The 17,825-nt window shown below is 39.5% G+C and overlaps 1 protein-coding gene across 1 annotated transcript; it reads right to left on the reverse strand.

Moving 5' to 3' along the window:
- Positions 1 to 2,617: 2,617 nt before the first annotated feature.
- LOC141771980 (uncharacterized) lies at positions 2,618 to 16,177 on the reverse strand. Its single transcript, XM_074642533.1, is given in 11 exon segments — positions 2,618 to 2,681; positions 4,167 to 4,473; positions 8,019 to 8,121; positions 8,356 to 8,393; positions 10,087 to 10,278; positions 10,403 to 10,566; positions 12,334 to 12,361; positions 12,482 to 12,634; positions 12,869 to 12,991; positions 13,090 to 13,183; positions 15,934 to 16,177. Coding segments are annotated over 11 exon segments (1,281 nt in total). The 5' UTR covers positions 15,949 to 16,177.
- Positions 16,178 to 17,825: the final 1,648 nt, after the last annotated feature.

Genomic DNA, 17,825 nt, shown 5'->3' on the forward strand with positions numbered 1-17,825 from the left:
TACATAAGAAAGTAGAGATAAGTAATTAGTGTAGTAATAATAATTTAAATAATTTTAAAATATATTAAAAAAAAACTTGTCAAACTTAAACACAAAGTTCTTTCCAGATTAAAAGATTTACAGAATAAAAATGAAAAAACAGGACAGATAAGGACAGATGTATTCTTAACCAAGTGGTCGCCAATTACTTCATTTTTCTTAATGGGTGAACTAAATGAATATATGTTTTTTTTTATTCTTCTATTCATTTTTGTTAGTATTTATTTATTTCGTTGTGATTTATGATCACTATTTATTTTGTTTCTCTTTATTTTTATTTTATTTTATTTATTTATTTATTTTCCCTATTTAGTTTCTATCTATTTTTGTTTATTATTATTCCTATTGTATTATTTTATTATTTTATTTATATTTTCTAACTTTATCCCTAACTTTTATTTATTCATCTATTTACTTATTCTATTTCAATTCCTTTTCTATATTTATCTTCTCTTCTCTCCTAATATAAGTAAAAATAAACAAGTTATTTTTCCTCCCTGTACATTTATGTATTCTCTGGGCCTATGGACAAAAAAATATTATATATTATATCCCTACTTAATGGAACAATGTGGGGACATTGAGGGGATGTCGAAGTTCACGGACTGCCTCCTAAGGACACTTATGACCCTGTCGGGTCTTTAAAACATATGATTGTGCTGTACGACTGTACCTATAGCAATATGAGAGCACATATATCAAGCAGCACTGAGCCTGTACATAAAATGGAGGTGCAAGTGCAAAAGAAATAAATTAATAAAATAACATAACACCACCGTGGGTTGGTTTTCCACCAGCCGCCACTGATATCAAAACGTGAATGTTTATTTAACCCTGCTATCAGAATTTAAGATGTCTACAGAATCTCTCTGTATGGGATCTATGCTTTTTTTTTCTATCCAGGGACTATGGACAATGTAGGACAGCTGTTCTTTGTGCTGCAGCAGAATTTGCAATTCATGAGATCGGTCTAATCCAACACAAGAATAAAAGCTACTCAAGCACCCTGCCTGCATTTTCTTTGTACCAAGTCCTCCTGTTCTCAAACTGAAACACCAGCTGCTGCTGCTGCTGTTCAAACACTCAGCCGATACTCCCACCTTGTGGACAGAGAATTTTATTCATGACATATTGTATGATGACACCCTTACGGTGCCATGTTACCACACATTTGTACCAATGTAATGTAACAAAATAATAATTATAAAATATTTACACACATGCGTCTCAAGGACAACAAACCACAGACCTAGATTCACATTAATAATAATTAACTCCATTTACTGGAAAGTCCTCTACTGTCAGTAACTGAATTGACACACAAAAACTCTCAAATGAGAGATACCCCAACACCCCACAACAGCAGGAAACCATCAGTTCGGATGGAATTTGAATATGTGTGGTGAGGAAAAACCCAGCCTGCTGCACCTCGACACCATTTCTTTTGCAGGAAACTGAAAACCTGACGTCCTTGCGGGGATTTCAGTGTTCTTCCCTTTACGAGGGTGCAGCGGCTGAGTTGTTACACCCGACTTTCATTCTCAAAGGAGAAGACAAAGTCGATGCGCTGCTTAAACATCACAGATGTACACACAGTTGAAATACTCAAACTCTTTGAGTAGTCTTTACTTTGACTAGTTAAATGCTATAAAAAAAAAAATAAGCACCAATTTCAGGAAGTATAAAACAATCTTCTTCTTAAGAAGTCAAAGAAGGAAGTTTTTCTTCCTGCTAACCACTCACACATTTATACATTCACAGTTCTGCCCTCAACTGTTGACCTTTAAGAGATTGCACACAAGAAGCTGTAGGTTAAGTGGTATGTTTTTGACAGTACGGCTACTGGAAGGGGATTCCCCATTTATTTTATTTTATTTTATTTTTTAAATGTCCACCTAGATTACTAGAAGCCTACAGGCCACGATGTCCTCCGTAGAAATGCTACTGTTTTTGTGGTTCTTGTAACTTGCATTGGAGGAAGCCACTTGTCCAGTTCTGCACTCTGCGCTGCAACAAATCCAGTATTTTCTATAATATGTACAATACATTCTGCATTTTAAGTGTCAATTTGGAGGTAAAATAAAGCTATAAGGAAACATAATACACGTATCTGGAGCGCATTTGATGATATTTACCCATTAAAACTGCAGTAGGTAGAATAGTTTTATGGCATCATTGGGCAAAAAATCCCAAATAACCTTTCAGCATATTGTAATTCAAGTGTTCTGAGAGAGACTTCTGCTCCTCATCATGGCTCTGTTTTCAGGCTTCAGAACATCTAGCCCGCTCAGGGAGACTTTGACCAATCACAGGTCATTTCAGAGAGAGAGAGAGAGCGTTCCTATTGGCTGTTCATTCAACGGAGGCAGCTGTCAATCACTCGTGAAGTAAGGTAGGCACACAACAAGAATAAGAATAAATAAGATTAAATATAGGCATAAGCAATAAATACACTGAACTCCGATCAAACTAGGCAGCGCTGATCAAATATGAATCAATATTCTGTTACTGTAATGCCTATTTCTCTCCTCAAATGTTTTCAGAAACATCCATCCATCCATCCATTATGTGTAACCTCTTACGGGGGGGTGGGGGGGGCTGGAGTCGATCCCAGCTGACATTGGATGAAGGTGAGGTACACCCTGGACAGGTCGTCAGCCACGGGCAATTTAGAGTCAACAATGAACCTGCATGTCTTTGGACGGTGGGAGGAAGCCGGAGAACCTGGAGAAAACCCACGCTATAACGGGGAGAACATAAAAACTCCACCCCAGATTCGAACCTCCAAACCTTTTGCTGTGAGGCGACAGTGGTAACCACTGCACCACCCTGCCATCCTGTAGTGTACTGTTTAGCTGTAAAATGATAAAGTTTGCTCCGGCTGGTGGGCGGTGCTTGGTATTTCCTCAACTTGATCTCAACATGGCTGCCGGGTCCCAAACTTTCTCATTTTACAGCTACACAGTACACTACAAGATGATTCTGAAAACATTTGAGGAGAGAAATAGGCATTACAGTAACAGAATATTGATTCCTATTTGATCAGCGCTGCCTAGTTTGACCGTTTGCTCGGCGAGTGATTGACAGCTGCTCAGAGACGGTAAGACTCCAGATCGGCTCTGATTGGTTGTTTTCCTCCAGTCTGTGAAATCTTGCAGATGCCGTTAGGAGCACCGGAGGACACAGATTACCTGTCTCATGCACTACTGTCAGGATATAGCGACCGTTTTATAATCATATTAGCTCCGTTTCTACCCACTGCAGCTTTAAAAGAAGTAGGAAAAGAGGAAATACCCCAGTGGTAGTTTGGCCTTTCCACAGTGCTCCGTAATGCCATTTAACTCTTAGTGAGATAATAAAATCCATCTGCATCACTCAGTGTGAGTCATTTGTGACATTACTGCAGCTTTCTGTGGTTATACCATGTAGAAGTTGTCCACGGTGGAAGCACTGATCATTGTAAGATAATATAGTGCTTGCGTCCCCAGGTGCAGCCTCAGGTGTCGGTCGTGTCTAGAAGGGAGCCCGCAAACTAGGGATGCACCGATACCGATACCAGTTTCGGGTATCGGGTCTGATACTGTGCACATGTACTCGCGGCACGACGCGGTTGTCGCACCGGGAGCAGGGAGCCACGTCACGGTGCGGCAAGGTCCGGGCGGTGAGCGCTGTAAAGCTGCGGGTGCGAGACACTTTCGCCCCGAGCCTTTCCAAGCCGACCTAGAGCCGATCGCGGCGCACCGCCTCGTCTGCGGGACTCCCCAGTCTGCCGTGTGTCGCTCACACCCTTCAGCTGGCTGTTAATGAGGGTCTTTTGGCAGAGAGAAGTACTCGTATCGGTACTCGGTATCGGCGAGTACCCAAATGTAAGTACTTGTACTCGGTCTGAAAGAAAGTGGTATCGGTGCATCCCTACCGAAAACTGCGAAATCTGATCTGAGATCTGCAAAAACTCTCGCGAGACTCGCTGCCCGACGACCTACCCTAAACTTAACCATTCGAGGTAAATGCCTAACCTTAACCATTCGAGAGAGTTTCCCCAGTTTGCGGGCTCCCCTCTAGCCACTACCTCAGGTGTCCCCATTGAAACCCTGGTCTGTGTAACTTCTGCAAGCTTCAGTTCAGGCCTTCACTGCAGCTTCTCCAGGCTCTCCTGCAGCAGCTGGGCACAGCCGGACAGATCCATGTAGTGCAAGGCCGAGAAGACGTCGTTCAGGCTGGCAGAGGAGCGCTGGCTCCACAGCCTCAGCATCTGGTACTGCCTCTCCATGGAGCCCAGACCCAGTCCGGCCTCCAGCTCCACCCGCTCCAGCTGCTGGTCGGCCACCGACAACAGACGCAGGAACTCCTTCCACCGACGCAGAGGAACCTCCTTGATGATCGCGTAGAGGACGATGGCCGGCCAGTGCTCCGATGGCTCCTCTTGTCTGGCGGCTGGAAGGAGAGAATCACAGACGATGGTAAATGGTAAATGGACTTGCATTCATACAGCGCCTTTCTACTCTTCTGACCACTCAAAGCGCTTTACACTACATGTCAACATTCACACACTGATGGCAGAGGCTGCCATGCAAGCAGCCGACCTGCTCATCAGATTCTAATCTAATCACTCACACACCAATGGCACAGCCTTCGGGAGCTATTTGGGGTTCAGCATCTTGCCCGAGGACACTTCGACATGCGGACTGGAGGAGCCGGGTAATTGAACTGCCAATCTTCCGGCGAAAAAAGGTCAGCCGCAAGAGTGTGTTTGTCTGTTTTTTGGCCAACAATTCAAGCTAAACTAAAGATAATCAAGATACAGAAACTGTGCAGAGGCATTGGAGTTGACCATGTCAGGAGATCAGCATCATGCTCTTAAAGAAAACCACGAATATGTTGATTCTACGAACAACTATTGCCAAAGCTTGATATAGATCTTAACCTCTGTGCCTTAGAGCTCCACGCTGCCGCACTGTGACATTAGAAGTCGTTCACGTCACTAGTTCTTCCTGTTTGCACCCCCAACACTTTATTATTCACACATCTAACTCGCTGTGCAATACCTTTTTAGTGTTTATTTTAGTATTCATTATCTTTTATTCCTCTTGTTTTTATCTTAATGTCTTGTTTTATCTTGTTCTCTTGCTGCTTGTCTCTGGAAGTCACCAAAAGTAATTTCTTCGTATGCCTAGAGTGACAATAAACAAATAAACAAAGGAAATCTTAAATTTAAAACACAGAGCACAAGTCTGGATGCAGGTTTGTTAAGATGTCCACCTCATAAAATTTCCGTGACTACAGTAAAAAACCACCATGCTCAAGTTGAAAGAGAATAGAGAACATAATATTTACCACAATGCCAACAGCACTACGAACACAAGGGGGTTTTCAGCTCAGCCATAAATGCCAGACACAACGACATTACATCATTAACGACAGGAAATGCAGTTAATCTTCCTAAAAGTATTTTAACTGAATTTCAGAGGTTTGTCTGGCAACACAGGGCTGTATCAGGCAATAAGTAATAAAACAACTTAAACTGCATTATCGAGAGTGAAGCACTGATCTACTGTAATCTGCTTTAAATAACGGAAACTACTCAAGTCTTATGAGAAAAGAAGCAGTGGAAAATCTATGTGGCTTTTCAACCTCTTAACCTTTCAACTTTTAACACTTCATATTACTATAAATAACATCTGAACGTGTGCGGACGGTGACGATTTCAAAGAAAGGAGTTAAAACATGATGCACAAGGATGCACATCATTCACAGCTAAGTGACATGCCCTCGCTATCTGATTTGCCGTTTCCCCTTAACGTCCAATTGCTGACTGATGCGAAACAGCGAAGGCGTCCTGTTTCCCAGTTGCCACCTCCACACTGTGTGCCACATGGCTGATCAATGATAAACAACGTGCTAAACGAGCAGAGATGAAAAGGCTGCCGCTCTAAATGTGCGAACACTGTAGCTGGAGATAGTTCACCACATCAGTAATCACACGGGAGGAAAGTGTCACCATGACACTTTTTTTTTTATTTTTCACCACAAGGCGTTTGGCGTGAGTGATGACAAGGGATGCAACATTTTAACAGTTGTGATGTGTTGGAAGCTGAGAGTGAAGCTGAAGAAGTAGTGTGCAAAAAAAAACACATTATAAACTATTTCCTCTAAACTTGGACTACGTTCCAAATTTCATACTTTTACTTTCAGTACATACTGTAGCTACTGCCCCAGTAGTACGTACTGTTGCATGCAGTATGCTTACAATTGGGACGCACTACTTCGTCATAACATTGTGCCTTGAACTTTGACCCTCTTGCTCATATATCTGTTGTACAGAAGATTGTGGGTCAGAATAGCCAGAACAGCATGCTGGCTTGCGTACTGCAAAATGTGACCTGATGCAGTAAGACATCCTGGTATTTTTCAAGGCCTATTGAAGGAGGCTGGGATACGGGCGGATACGGGCGGACACGGGTCTTGGGGTATGGGGTATGACACATGCGCAGCGTAGCTGAAGTTGCTGTCGTGCGTTGCGATTGACTCAATTTCGGCAAGTGCAGACCAGGTTTTACTGCGCATGTGTTGTACCCCCAAAGATATGACGCGTTGATGACGCATGACCCAGCCTCTTTCAATGGCATTTTTGGCATACTGCAATTGACAAACTATGTAGTGGGACATACTAACACTTTTTCTGGCATACTAAATAGTATGGTGGTATGGGTGTTGCAATGCCACGATTGGACTTTGTGTGAGGTGACACTGGAATCTTTGACTACTTGCTACACCTTGCAAGAGTCCTGATTCAGATGCAGAGAGAGTTCAAAGCTTCTTGAAAAATGTTAGTATGAAGCAAAATACTTTTATGATCAATAACACACATTTGTGGTATACGCATTATTAGATGGCAGACGATGGTAGATGGTAATTAAAGGAGGGTTTGTAGTACAAATATGGTCCAATCAGCACAAATTGACATTTAGATCACCTATTATCACTATTATACATTGGGGACAATATGAAACAGAAGCTCTGAAATTTATGAGATAAAACCATAGAAAGGGAGGAGCTGAGTTGTAATGTTTGTATCCTTGTTTCCTGTGTTGATGTCGCAAGTTGAGCTGCTGAGAAAAATGTCAAACTTGATCTGATAATAAAGTGATATCATCATCGTCATCATAATATATTCAACTGGGACTTTACCTTGAATGAGACAGTTAAGAACTTCAAACAAACTAGGAATCCCAGCATCAACGTTAGAGCAGCATTACTTGTATTTGAAGTCTTTAAAAGTACTCTCACGTGTAAAGTAGTTAATGTGAAAGTGGAGGCTTCCATGCAACAAGACATGAGACCCAGATATTTAAATATATCATTCCCTAAAACAAATGTATCTGATCTTTCTCAATTTTCTTGACATTGTTTATCAACTTGTCCTCCATAAACATGTTTCCAGGTTTTGCCCTAATTTAGACTTCTGGTATGATGACATACCGTTAGTGTCACTTCTTTCTAATCTAACTAAACAGGCTCTCTAAGATCTAAGATAAAGTTAATCTGTCACACTTCTTCCTCTGCTTTGTTTTATCAATGGGAAAGGATGTATGAGGTAGTTTGTTCCAACAACCCGCCTCAAAAATACAGTTTCACAAGCACCCCAGAAGAACTCTTGACTTGACTCTATTTTAGAACAATTTCACAAATGTGTCTTTGCAGTTGTAGTTTCTTACTTTCATGAGGCAAAATGACTCTTTGATAAATATGAGTCTTCCGTCTCATCTCACCACAGCAACGAAACTGCTCTGCTTGCTGATGTCATGACAGCTTGATTCAACACCTCCGAGCGGCCTTTAATACTTTCTATGACTCTATATTCACGTTATCTTTAGTAGCAATATCATGAGATGACCTCTGATGACCCCTGCCACATTTTTCTAAGATCTTACATTATCTTTAATACATTATTTAGCCCTGCATCAAATAGTGAATCTTACCTTTGTGTTCAGCGTCTGGCAGCAGAGGAGTGATGTGGGTTAGGTGTTCAGGTGCGGCTGGACTGAGAGTCATCATGGGAGTTTCCTCGGATATGTTAAATGTCTTAAAAGAACAAAGAAAAAGAAAGTGAAAGTCTTTGTTGAAACCGCCTCTCTTAAACGTTGGGACATTCTTCAGCATTTCTAAAACACTAAGAAATCATGATATTTTATCACAGCTTTAGTTCAACATTCAACATTTCACCTGCTCTCATTGACCTTTAAGGCCCTCTGACTGTCCACCTACAGCTACGATCTCAATCTCAACAGAACACAAAACATGAAACTGAGAACATACCAGTGCGTTCGGGCTGCTACCTTGATGACCGCATTGTTCTGTTTGGAGGAAAACAGATATTATCAGTAAGTTTCCTGCTTGAACAGTCGAGAAAGAACATTTAAAAAAGGTTAGGTTAAACACTGAAAATACCTTCTGCAAGAATTAAACTTGCTTTGTATACACATATTCTAATTGTGTAAGGTTTCATACATGAGAGTTTGTCTTAATTTGTGTCGTGTCACAGCATCTGCAGCGTATCTACAAACAAACTACACACAAATGTATATATGAAGTATTTGTTTTCTCTCCTGTGGATACCACCAGCTACTTCTATTACTGCCAGCAGTGAACAAGTACATAGATACTGTACGTAAAGGTCCAGTGTGTAGGATGTGGTGGTATCTAACGGTGAGGTGAGGAGATTGCAACCGAATGAAGCCTCTACCGTGCGCCAAGCGTGTTGGAGAGCTACAGAGGCCGACGCGAAAACGCGAATGTCTCTCTCCAGAGCCAGTTGTTGTAAGAGTAGCGTAGGTCATTTAGAACAAAGCCAGTGTGTAGAGTGTGTGTGTGTACGTGGGAAGTGAGTGGTGAAGCAAGAGAAAGAGAGAACGGCGGCGACAGGAGCGAGTAACATCTTTGACTCCGCCCCAAGCAGGAAAAGTTTAGTTTGGTTTGACCACCCATACCATAATAACACTACTTTAGAAGCAACGGAAGTCAGAAGGCGGCTGGCGGTACCACAGTTTTGCACTCTGCGGCTCACGTTAGTGCAGTTTCACAAGCGTGTCGGAGAACTACGGTGGCCTTCAGGTAACGTAAAAAAGTCTCTCTCTAGAGCCAGCGTTTGGTTTGTCCGTTCAGGGCTACTGTAGAAACATGGCGGACTCCGTGAAGAGGACCCGCTACCTATGTAGATATAAACGGCTCATTCTAAGCTAACGAAAACACAGCGACTCTCATTATCAGTCGATTATACACTAAAGAAAACATACTTATTAATATTATATTACATTTCTGCCAATCATTTTGCCCCCTAATTGTTACACACTGGTCCTTTAAGCAAAAGTAACAATACCACATTGTAAAAACATTCCACTACAAGTAAAAGCCCTGCATTCAAGTACAGAAGTGTTAACAGCAAAATGTACTATCAATGTAGTATCAAAGGTAAAAGGACTAATTTGTAGGTATAACGGGTCCTGGCGGTGTTAAATTATTATAATCGTAATAGTGGATTATCATTACAGGTTAATTAAAGAGCCGGTGAGTAACATTTCGGGGGGATCTATTGGCAGAAATGGAATATAATATTCTATGTTTTCATAGAGCGAGGTGAACGCCGTTACCACGATTTTGCACTCGGCGGCTCACGTTACTGCAGTGTTGGAAAGGGAGGAGTGAGCGGAGGGGTACTCAGTTGGTTGCAATCTGCAACCACAACGCTAGATGCTGCCAAAATCCTACACACTGTACCTTTAATGTGTAAGAAGTATTTTAATGTTGTATTTAGTTTGAGCTATTTTACACACTTTTTGGGCAGTTTAATATGTATAACACTGTGTCATATTTACAAGCTGATCATATTTTTTGTATGTAAAATATTAATCTCTATGAGCGATAAAATAAATGTAAAAAAGTACAAGTGAAGTAGAGGTGTAAGTAAGTACTCAAGTAAAGAACAACTCAAAACTGTATTTAAGTACTTGAGTAAATGTGCTTAGACACGTTCCACCAGCGGTTACCGACCATTGAGTTTAGGGTCCTCGACAGGCGGCACCAGCTCTTTGTTCACACTCCAGCAGAGACAACTGTCTGGATATCCGAGACAACTGTCTGGATATCTGAACGGGTTCCTGACGAAGAGCAGCAGGAACACCAGAAGTGTCACAAGAAGTGTCACCAGAACCAACACAAGAATCAACCAGGGCGTTTCAATCCCTACTGTGGACACACAGAAACACCGACATCATTACAGTAATTCTGTCAAAAATTCTGACAAAACCACGGACCAGTGAGTTATTCTGTCACTTTACTTTTAGTACAGCACATATTTAGTACTAACAGTCAGGTTGAACTAGATCCACAACAGGACTCAATGTGTTGTTTGTGGTTCTTGTATATGCAGACGTAGATGCAGATGTAGATGCAGATGCAGATGCAGATGTGGGTGTAGCTCTAGATGAATTTGTAGAAGATGATATTTGAGCTGGTGCTGTTGTACATCGTCTGTTGCAAAAAAAGGAGAAATAAATAAAGACAACAGAGGAATCTGACAACACATTTATCCATACATTAAAGGTTAGTTTTTTGTTTTTATTAATCTTTCACGTCTTAAAACAACAGTCGGGTGCCCATATGATCATCAAAACTGTTTTTGCTTGCTGTATTCATTAAAATATCCCTTCTTGATGTGATTTCAATGGAAGTGAAGGAGGACAAAAGTAATTCCTCTGGTTTATCTGAAGCTAATATGAGGCTTCAACAGTCTGAGTTAGTCAAATGAAGTGGATAGCAAAAAGTAGTAAGTCTTTTTAGTGTGTTTGCCTGGACAGTGTGTCCCTGCTGCACCCGATTCAACTGTTATCAGGCCATTAAATAGGCGTTATCAGTCGCTATAAGCACCATAGATGTGGGTCAGTAGGGGCCTACTACGTTGTAAAAGTTAAAAGCGAAACTTAAAAGCAACACATTCTAACACATTGTAAAACTGAATAAAACATTACATTTTGAACAGAAACAAAAAGGCAACAAAACTACAACTTCTTTAAGTTTAGGCAACAAAACTATAACTTCTTTAGGTTTAGGCAACAAAAACTACAACTTCTTTAGGTTTAAGCAACAAAACTACAACTTCTTCAGGTTTAGGCAACAAAAACTACAACTTCTTTAGGTTTAGGCAACAAAAACTACAACTTCTTTAGATTTAAGCAACAAAACTACAACATCTTCAGGTTTAGGCAACAAAACTTACAACTTCTTTAGGTTTAGGCAACAAAACTACAACTTCTTTAGGTTTAAGCAACAAAACTACAACTTCTTCAGGTTTAGGCAACAAAAACTACAACATCTTTAGGTTTAGGCAACACAACTACAACTTCTTTAGGTTTAGGTAACAAAACTACAACTGAATTAGGTTTAGGCAACAAACGTACAACTTCGTTAGGTTTAGGCAACAAAACTAAAACTTCTTTAGGTTTAGACAACAACAATTACAACTTCTTTAGGTTAGACAACAAAAATTACAACTTCTTTAGGGTTAGGAAACAAAACTACAACTTCTTTAGGTTTAGGCAACAATTACAACTTCTTTAGGTTTAGACAACAACAATTACAACTTCTTTAGGTTAGACAACAAAAATTACAACTTCTTTAGGGTTAGGAAACAAAACTACAACTTCTTTAGGTTTAGGCAACAATTACAACTTCTTTAGGTTTAGACAACAAAAATTACAACTTCTTTAGGTTTAGGCAATAAAAACGCTTAGTTAAGTTTAGGGGAAAACATCGTGCTTTGGGTTAAAATAACTATGTTTCAATAGTGAAAGTGAAACTTAAGGGATGTTAACACAAAGAAAACTACATGTTGTTGGTCCCATCCATCGCCCCAGACCTCCACCCCTTATGGAGTTTCATGTTGTCTGTTCAACACCTGACTTCCGCTTCTGCTCCTGTCACTAGAGGTCGCTATCGACTTCTTTTATAACTTGATCGACCGTGTGAATAGAAGCCTACTAGTGGGTGTAGTAGGCCCCTATTGACCCACATCTATGATGCTTATAGTGACTGATAACGCCTATTTAATAGCCTTTAATAGCCAAAGAGAAAAATTAATACACTGAGGAAAAGATCTCTCCCCAGCTCCCAGGATTTATTAGAAGCTATCATTACAGTATGCAGATGGATTTGTTTAGGATTAGGTCGTTCTCCATTTTGTCACCCAAAAAAAAAAAATCTAAACATGTTTGCCATCTGTGATATTGTACGTTCTCCCACCTTTTATAGTCGGGATAATCATGAAGATCTGGAAAAAAAAATTAAATTGTAAGAATTCAAAGAATGATATTCTTTCTTTTTAGAGTATATTATATTGAATAAGCCAGGATGCCAATATAGGGCTTTAACTCCCTTTGACTTCACTTACCTTTACGATCATAGGTACACTCCGTGCAATGCTCTGATGATGGTTTTTGCAAAGACGTTCCATTGGAAGGCTTTATTTTGTAAAAGTATCCATGTTTACACTTACATACCACATTACTTTTAAAGGAGCAGGGCTTTTCTACCACCTCATAATCTGGGGAAAAATCAAAACAGTGTTTCTGTCTCAATCCACAGCATTAACACACAGTCCTGACAAGGGGGCAACACAATAGGGTGCCCCAGGTATGACGTATTTTTGTAAGACAACCAGGAAGTTAGCATCGACAAAAAGCCAATGGGATGGGTCCTTTAACTTAAAAAGCTTACACAATATCCCCACAAGCTGACATCACCCAAACCAATCATGGTATTTGAACAAGATACTTACTTTCACATGGCTTACATCGTAGGCATTTGGATGTACAGTTTGGTATTTCTGTATATGTTCCATTACCGCATTTTTCACATCTGAGCTTTCCAACTGAACAATCACCATCAGGTTTATAATGTCCTGGGAAACAGTGGAGAAAAGGAGAAAGGGAACGAGTTAGTATGTGATTAATCATCCACTAGATGTACAATGCACGAAGCTCCTTGTTAACAACTTACCAGGTTGACACTCATGCCTTGAATTCCCCTGTTGTTCTGTAAACTCAGTGTGACTCTGTCCGGCGGACAGGAAGGTAAGCATCAGCGGAAAAACCTGAAACAAAAGACGAGGTTTCAGGTCTGCGTTGGAGAAGAAGATGATGACGTTACAGCTGCCATACAAGAGGACAGCTGGAGTGGGAACCACACGGCTCAACACAACTCGTCAAGTCACTGCACGGGCATCTTTAGTTCTTTCATTTTCATGCACCTTTCATATCAAGCAGGTCTAAATATTCAAATATTTGACATCCATCCTATACAAAAACACATACTATCAAGGAACAGATCTTATCAAACTGTTTTTTAACTATTAAATATCACCATGAAACTTCCCCAGTTGGTTATTTACATCAAGGCAATTCTTTTTTGTACTACAAGTTTTCTGAAAATGTATGTTTAAATATGCAAATGAGGCATTATCTTCTTAAATATGTGCTAATTTCCATACATTTCCAGAACGAAAATCTGAACATTGGATAAAGTCAGGTTAAAACAATTCTTGTTTCATTTTGTTGACATATTAGAGTCAAAGGTTTTTACAGAGGGGATTTTGGATATTGCTTTTTATCACTCCACAAATCAGAAAATACTGTCAACAGCCATAAAAAAAATCCATTTTCACCAGTTTTTTAAGAATAAAATGTTCTATAAATCAGGCTATGAATGATATATGAACAAACCCCCTCTGTTAAAACCTTCATAATATAGATAAGAGCACGGCTCCTCCTCCAGTTTAATGTGATCTAAGGACGGAGATGTTAGGATTGTCTTGCATGAAATAGATACTTCACACTTTTACAGTCAGTTTCTAAACATCCTTCTGTCCAACTGTTCTGTTCTGTGGGGCCTCAAGTACGAAAACGGTCCGCCAGAGTCTGACATCAGAGCTGCGCCCATAGCAACGATCTGTTATACATAGCAACGGTCTTTTATAAAGAAATAACAGACCGTAGAACGCTGTAATTGACCAATCAGAATTGAGTATTCAACAAAGCCGTGTAATAAATGGAAATAAGTGGATTGTATGGATTATATTCACTAGCAGTATAAAACATGTTAACTGTGTCCCTTATAAATCAAAAAGAAAATACCACAAAATTGTGAGGGAAATGTCATTATTCTTTGATTTTTCTTTGCTGGTAAAAACATTTTTAATGAATAATTACTGACAATGAGTGATACATTTGAGTTGAAGACATCTCTGACTACATTACAGACACAAAATCACAGCCTGGGACGTATACAGCCATGACTGCTTGATCTGATTTGACCCGAACATTATAAGCAATAAAAGAAAACAACCTTTTTTGTTTTCTTGTGATAACGAGTTAATCATCTCGTTTTCTCGAGATAACGGTGTTTAAAAAAAAATGTTTGAATCTTTTCCTTTTAGGGCTTTCGTACTCAAGACACAAACCTGTAGGTATAAGTTAGACAGGGATATGATACAAACTCTGTCTGGAATAAAAGAAAACTATCCTCTCTAAAGAGGTCACACCTTTTCTCAAACACAGCTGGAGAACAGATTAGGGAGGTAAAACAGGATCCTTAAGAAAGTTTACAGTTAATCATAAACTGGCCTCAAATCTGAAGGAGCCCAAAAGACCAACAGGGTTGTCGGCAAAAAGGCTCTTTGCTGACGAAACGATTAAGACGTTACGCCCCAGGTCAAAACATAAATTTTCATGCACTGATCAATTTTGAGATTTTGGGCTACTTTGCTTTCATAACACGTCTTCTTTCAGACTAGTGGAACGATCCAAAATACACATTTAGGTGTTTATTTTACTACTTTGTCTGTTTGCGTCTGTAGATTTCTCCTAATTTGAGTAAAAGTTACCATTAGATAATGCCTCATTTGCATATTTAAACGTACACTTTCAGAGAACATGTAATACAAAAAAGAATTGGTTTCTTGTAAGTAATCAAGTGAGGAAGTTTCATGGTGATATCTATTAGTTCAATTATTTACTCTATTCACCTGGGGTGTCTCCCCTTAATTAAGTAATCTGTAAATTGAACAATTTATTAGGTTATTAAACGTGTAGATTTCGGTGCTACCTGAGTTGCAACACGATGACAGAGAGCCCCATTAATCACTTCACTCATCCACATATAACTCCTCTCATCAACACTACAGCCTTGGTGTTTTGCAACTGATAAGAAGCAACATGCTGAAGCTTAATGTAAACTACAGTACTGCAACTAGCGATTATTTTCATTGTCGATTAATCTGTAGATTATTTTCTCGTTTAATCGATCAGTTGTTTGGTCTATAAGATGGTGAAAAATGTGGATCAGTGTTTCCCAAAGCCCAAGATGACGTCCTCAAATGTCTCGTTTTGTCCACAACTCAAAGATATTCAGTTTACTGTCATAGAGGAGTAAAGAAACCAGAAAATATTCACATTTAAGAAGCTGGAATCAGAGAATTTAGACTTTAAGTTTCTTAAGAAATTATTCAAACTGATTAATCAATTATCAAAATAGTTGGCGATTAATTTAATAGTTGACAACGAATCGATTAATCGTTGCAGCTCTACTGTTAACTCTTAAAAACCACCAGTGAGACTGTAGGTAGAGTTTATACTGTAAATCTCTTGCACAACATCCCCCAGAGTCGCCGGTGTTCCACCGTCACAGAATATACAAATATGAGTAGTTCTCAAGGAAAATATAAGCATTTACGATGGAAACAATCCCTTTAACCGACCGTATTCAGCACATATTGACACATAATGTGTGTTCGTTCGGAAGCTATAAATCATCCCTGAAACAACCGTGAAGATCTGGATTACTTACCAAAACAAAGTCCATGTTGGAAGAGTAGAGCGTGAGGAAGTTAAACAACCAACTTTAAAAGAGTTTCATCAGATGATTCACAGTAAAGTCGTCACCAGGCGAGGAAGGCAGATGAGGCATGCTGGCTTTGAGCCATCTGTAGGATTCCTCTTAAGTTGAGTCAAATAATGAAGCTTTAGAGGAAGCCGGTGTGGTTGTGTGTATATGGGTCGGAGCTGTCAGTTCTTTGGAGTCTTCAGAGAAGTGGTGGTAGAAACAGGAAACACGTCAACACACACACACACACACACACACACACACACAACGACACGAGTACTGGTGGCAACGTCAATGAGTTCCTCCGCCTGATTGTTTCCTATAATTCCAACGAAACTCTGAGATAATGATACGTTTCAGACACAAGAACTGGTGACACTTACGCACATGAGAATAATTCATGAGCCGGATACATGGTGGTGTTGGTATAAGGGCAAGGTGGGCACACAGGTTATATAAGGCCCATCAGTGGCTTTGATGCAACTACAGGTGCAACGATTAATCGATCCCACAAATGCATGATCCTTACAAGTTGGACATCATTGTGAAGGTAAATAAACAGGCTCTCCAACGATGTAAAATACAATGCAACAGAGAAATAATCCACCAAACACAAGTTTCCGAACTTTTTCTTTCCAAGTTTTATTTTCCTTGAGAACCACTCATCTTTGTTTATTCTTGGGTGCCTGTGAATCACGGTAGTATGTACGCACAGTCTCACTGGTGGTTTTTAAGAGTTAACAGTAGAGCTGCAACGATTAATCGATTAGTTGTCAACTATTAAATTAATTGGCAACTATTTTGATAATCGATTAATAATTTTTTTAAGAAAATAAAAGTCTAAATTATCTGATTCCAGCTTCTTAAATGTGAATATTTTCTGGTTTCTTTACTCCTCTATGACAGTAAACTAGGGCTGTCCATGTATGAAAATATTTAATCGTGATTAATCGCAAATTAATTGCACATTATTTATCTGTTCAAAATGTACCTTAAAGGGAGATTTGTCAAGTATTTAATACTCTTATCAACATGAGAGGGCTTTATGCAAATGCATGTATATATTTATTATTGGAAATTAATTAATAACACAAAACAATGACAGATATTGTCTAGAAACCCTCACAGGTACTGCATTTAGCATAAAACAATATGCTCAAATCATAACATGACAAACTGCAGCCCAACAGGCAACAACAGCTGTCAGTGTGTCAGTGTGCTGGCTTGACTATGACTTGCCTCAAACTGCATGTGATTATCATAAAGTGGGCATGTCTGTAAAGGGGAGACTCGTGGGTACCCATAGAACCCATTTACATTCACATATCTGGAGGTCAGAGGTCAAGGGACCTCTTTGAAAATGGCCATGATAGGTTTTCCTCGCCAAAATTTAGCGTAAGTTGGAGCGTTATTTAGATCCTTTAAGTTTTCTAGTTTCATATGATGCCAGTATCTTCACTCTAGCTTTAAAACAGAGCCCACTACAATTTAAAGTGGTCAATGCGTTAAAGAAATTAGTGGCGTTAACGTGTTATTATCACGCTAACTTTGACAGCCCTACAGTAAACTGAATATCTTTGAGTTGTGGACAAAACATGACATTTGAGGAAGTCTTCTTGGCTCTTTTTGGAAACGTTGATTTACTTTTTTCACCATTTTACAGACCAAACAACTGATCGATTAATTGAGTAAATAATCAACAGATTAATCGATAATGAAAATAATCTTTAGTTGCAGCTCTAGTTTCCTGGATTTAAAATTTAAGAGGCAGGTTTCACTGCACAGGTGGCACAATCAGGTGCAATTGCAGTTCCATTGAAGTTATTAATACTTTTAAAGTGTAAATATTTCATTAA

Source organism: Sebastes fasciatus, chromosome 8 (genome assembly GCF_043250625.1).
Source record: "Sebastes fasciatus isolate fSebFas1 chromosome 8, fSebFas1.pri, whole genome shotgun sequence".
NCBI classification, from domain to species: domain Eukaryota; kingdom Metazoa; phylum Chordata; class Actinopteri; order Perciformes; family Sebastidae; genus Sebastes; species Sebastes fasciatus.